Source organism: Telopea speciosissima, chromosome 3, assembly GCF_018873765.1.
Source record: "Telopea speciosissima isolate NSW1024214 ecotype Mountain lineage chromosome 3, Tspe_v1, whole genome shotgun sequence".
Classification (NCBI taxonomy): domain Eukaryota; kingdom Viridiplantae; phylum Streptophyta; class Magnoliopsida; order Proteales; family Proteaceae; genus Telopea; species Telopea speciosissima.
The window spans coordinates 20,748,895-20,751,530 of record NC_057918.1 but is presented as its reverse complement, the minus strand read 5'-3'; the positions used below and the strand labels follow the sequence as shown (position 1 = coordinate 20,751,530).

Sequence of the window (2,636 nt, the reverse complement as noted above, 5' to 3'; positions counted from 1 at the left end):
TCAAATCCAATTGTAATTGGGAATTCACTACCCCCCCCCCCACAACAATTCTTACACTAGTCATTACACCAATATAGATATCTTTAACCATGTCCATATTTACTCGCAATACTTTTCTTCACTAAAACTTGTCAAACTTACTCTCTAGGGACAATGATCTTTTCCGAAGTCAATAAAGACCAGATGGAGATCCTTCTTACATTCTCTAGATCTTTCTATTAGTTTTCTATTTTTCTTTTTTAATTAAAAAAAAACAAATTGGTTATCTGAATTATTATATTTTTGTCTCATACGAGTTTCAATTATTCTTTCCCATAATTTCATAGTATGACTCCTATACAATGCTTCTCCTCCATTCATCTTGCATTTTTTTTGTGCTAATAATCTTATCAAAAACTTAATTAGCCAAGTAATTTCATTAATTCCTAAGCTCTTCCACACCTTTATTGGAATACCATCTGAATCTACTGCTTTATCTATTTTCTTCTTCTTTAAAGTTTCCTTTCATTTCAGGCATTTGATCTATTCAAAACAACTAAATTTGTACAACAGATGCATTAATTCTCAACAAGTGAATCAATTCTCAATGATTCATTCAAAACGGGAACTAAATGTCACATTGAATTTCACCAACAATAACAGAAAAGAGATCCAAACATCAACGAGGAGCCTTCTTCTTCCCTGCAATAGCGACCTTCTTACCCTTCAACGTCCGACAATTGTTCTTGGTGCGCTGTCCCCTGCAAGGCAAGCCTTTCTGGTGGCGAACCCCTCTGTAGCACTGAATGTCTATCAATCTCCTAATAGCTAGCGCATTGAATCGTCTCTGAAACCAAAATCAGCCAGAAAAGACCCCTTTTAGTAAGACAGAGGGAACCCAATTGAGAGATGGAATGATGAAACGGATAGAGACAATTAAGAAGAATTACCAGTTCACCTTCGATCATGCACTTAGAAACTTCATCTCTGACAGATATGAGTTCCTCTTCGGATAAATCTTTGGTGATTTTGTTCTCCACATTGAGGTCGCAGAGGATTTGACGAGCTTTGCTACGGCCAATACCATGGATGTACTGAAGAGAGAACTCAACTCGCTTGTTGTTAGGGATCTCAACGCCTCCGACTCGAACACATTGGATGCTCAGACTACGAAACTACTGATACAGATTAGATTGAGAACAACAAAAAAAAAAAATTAAAAAAATTAAAAAAATTAAAAAAATCGGAGAAACCGTAAATACAGAAGCTGAGATTAAAAAGTACCTTTGGAGGCGTAGAAGTGGGAAAGTAGAGAGTGTTAGAGACTGACTTTGAAGGGTTTCCTCCCTTGCAGAGCACTGAGAGTGCAGGTGCCACGGGCATCGCCAGAGATTGAACCATTTCTGGATATCGTTTCGCTTGCCTTCACCGGTTGCTTTGAGCCACTGAAATGGAGACTAAAGGTGTTCCTTATCCAATCAGTCTGAAGACGCTGAACCTGAATCCTCGCTACAACTCAGCAAGGGCTGCAACCGGGCTGGTTTGGGCCCGGTATTTACAAACCCAGCCCAACCTTAAGGCCCCTTGGTTCAACCCAGGCCCATCCCAGTCCAAGGTCAGGCTGTGGTATTGCAGTCAAAGGGTGTCAATTCCAGGCCCGGCCCGCAGGCCGACCGAGCCCGCCCGGTTAAAGCCCGACACGGACCGGACCGATTCTTAAATGTGTCGGGCTTAAGCCCGACACATTTAATAATAGGGCGGATCCGTGGGGTCCCTAGCCCGTCGGTGTCCGACCGGACCGACCGTTTTCAAGCCCGACCTAGCCCGCCCAGCTACAGCCCGACCTAGCCCGACCCTTTAAGCAAACCACCCTCCATTAATCCATTTTGCCCACCTGATAACCCTCTCTCTTTTCCTATTTAACTCCTTAAAATGATTAGCTCATTAAACCCAAATTAAATGGGCAATTCAATTGATGGGTTTCCTTAACTCAAAAAAATGTTTATATTCTTCTCCATTAAGCTTCTCATTTCATAGAATCGAATCAGACATATACAAAAAGGGTGGGGGTGTTCTTGCTCCAAAGAGAAAAACAAATAGCGGACGAACCCGACTGCGTCAAGGCGTCAATGATGATTGAGCTGATAAGCATAAGCACTTCATAAATTTGAGTTAATTATAATTACAAAAGAAACAAATCAGTAAATAAAAACTAATAAACATAAGTTCTTCCTTTTTATTGGTAGAAACTAATAAACATAAGTTCAGGAAAAGATTATGGTTTGAAAAATTGGGTTTGGATTTGGGTCTTGAATGTGTTTTGGTGAAACCCATTTCTTTTCGCTTTATTTTTTGAAATAGGAATTTAATTCGTAAAGGCCCGATTAAGAACCGGTAAGGCCCGATGAAGAGTTAAACAGGCCCACAACCCGGTTAAGACCCGATTAAAGCCCGATTTTAGTACCCGATTAAAGACCGACACCGACCGAACCCCGATCGAGCCCGACATGGCCCGGACCGAATACTTAAATGGTCGGACACGGTGCAGCCTGCACAATTGGTGAGGCCCGGCTAGGCCCGACCGAACCCGACCGAGCCCGACCGGTTGACACCCCTCAAACCCAATTCCATCGAGTTCAACCCAATTCAGCCCGGCC

The 2,636-nt window shown here is 42.1% G+C and overlaps 1 protein-coding gene across 1 annotated transcript; it reads right to left on the bottom strand.

Moving 5' to 3' along the window:
- Positions 1-565: 565 nt before the first annotated feature.
- LOC122656294 (30S ribosomal protein S13, chloroplastic) lies at positions 566-1,435 on the bottom strand. Its single transcript, XM_043850779.1, has 3 exons — positions 1,264-1,435; positions 930-1,154; positions 566-826 (listed from the first exon to the last, which is right to left on the bottom strand). Exons 1-3 carry the CDS (start codon positions 1,378-1,380, stop codon positions 659-661), a joined length of 510 nt encoding a protein of 169 aa, XP_043706714.1. The 5' UTR covers positions 1,381-1,435; the 3' UTR covers positions 566-658.
- Between the last annotated feature and the right edge of the window lie 1,201 nt (positions 1,436-2,636).

What these genes read in the sequence shown, in the direction of transcription:
- LOC122656294 (XM_043850779.1), bottom strand. Translation starts at nt 1,380, where the DNA reads ATGGTTCAATCTCTGGCGATGCCCGTGGCACCTGCACTCTCAGTGCTC. An exon ending in CCACTTCTACGCCTCCAAAG is followed by an intron (nt 1,155 to 1,263) that starts GTACTTTTTAAT and finishes CTGTATCAGTAG; the next exon opens with TTTCGTAGTCTGAGCATCCA. An exon ending in GCATGATCGAAGGTGAACTG is followed by an intron (nt 827 to 929) that starts GTAATTCTTCTT and finishes TTTTGGTTTCAG; the next exon opens with AGACGATTCAATGCGCTAGC.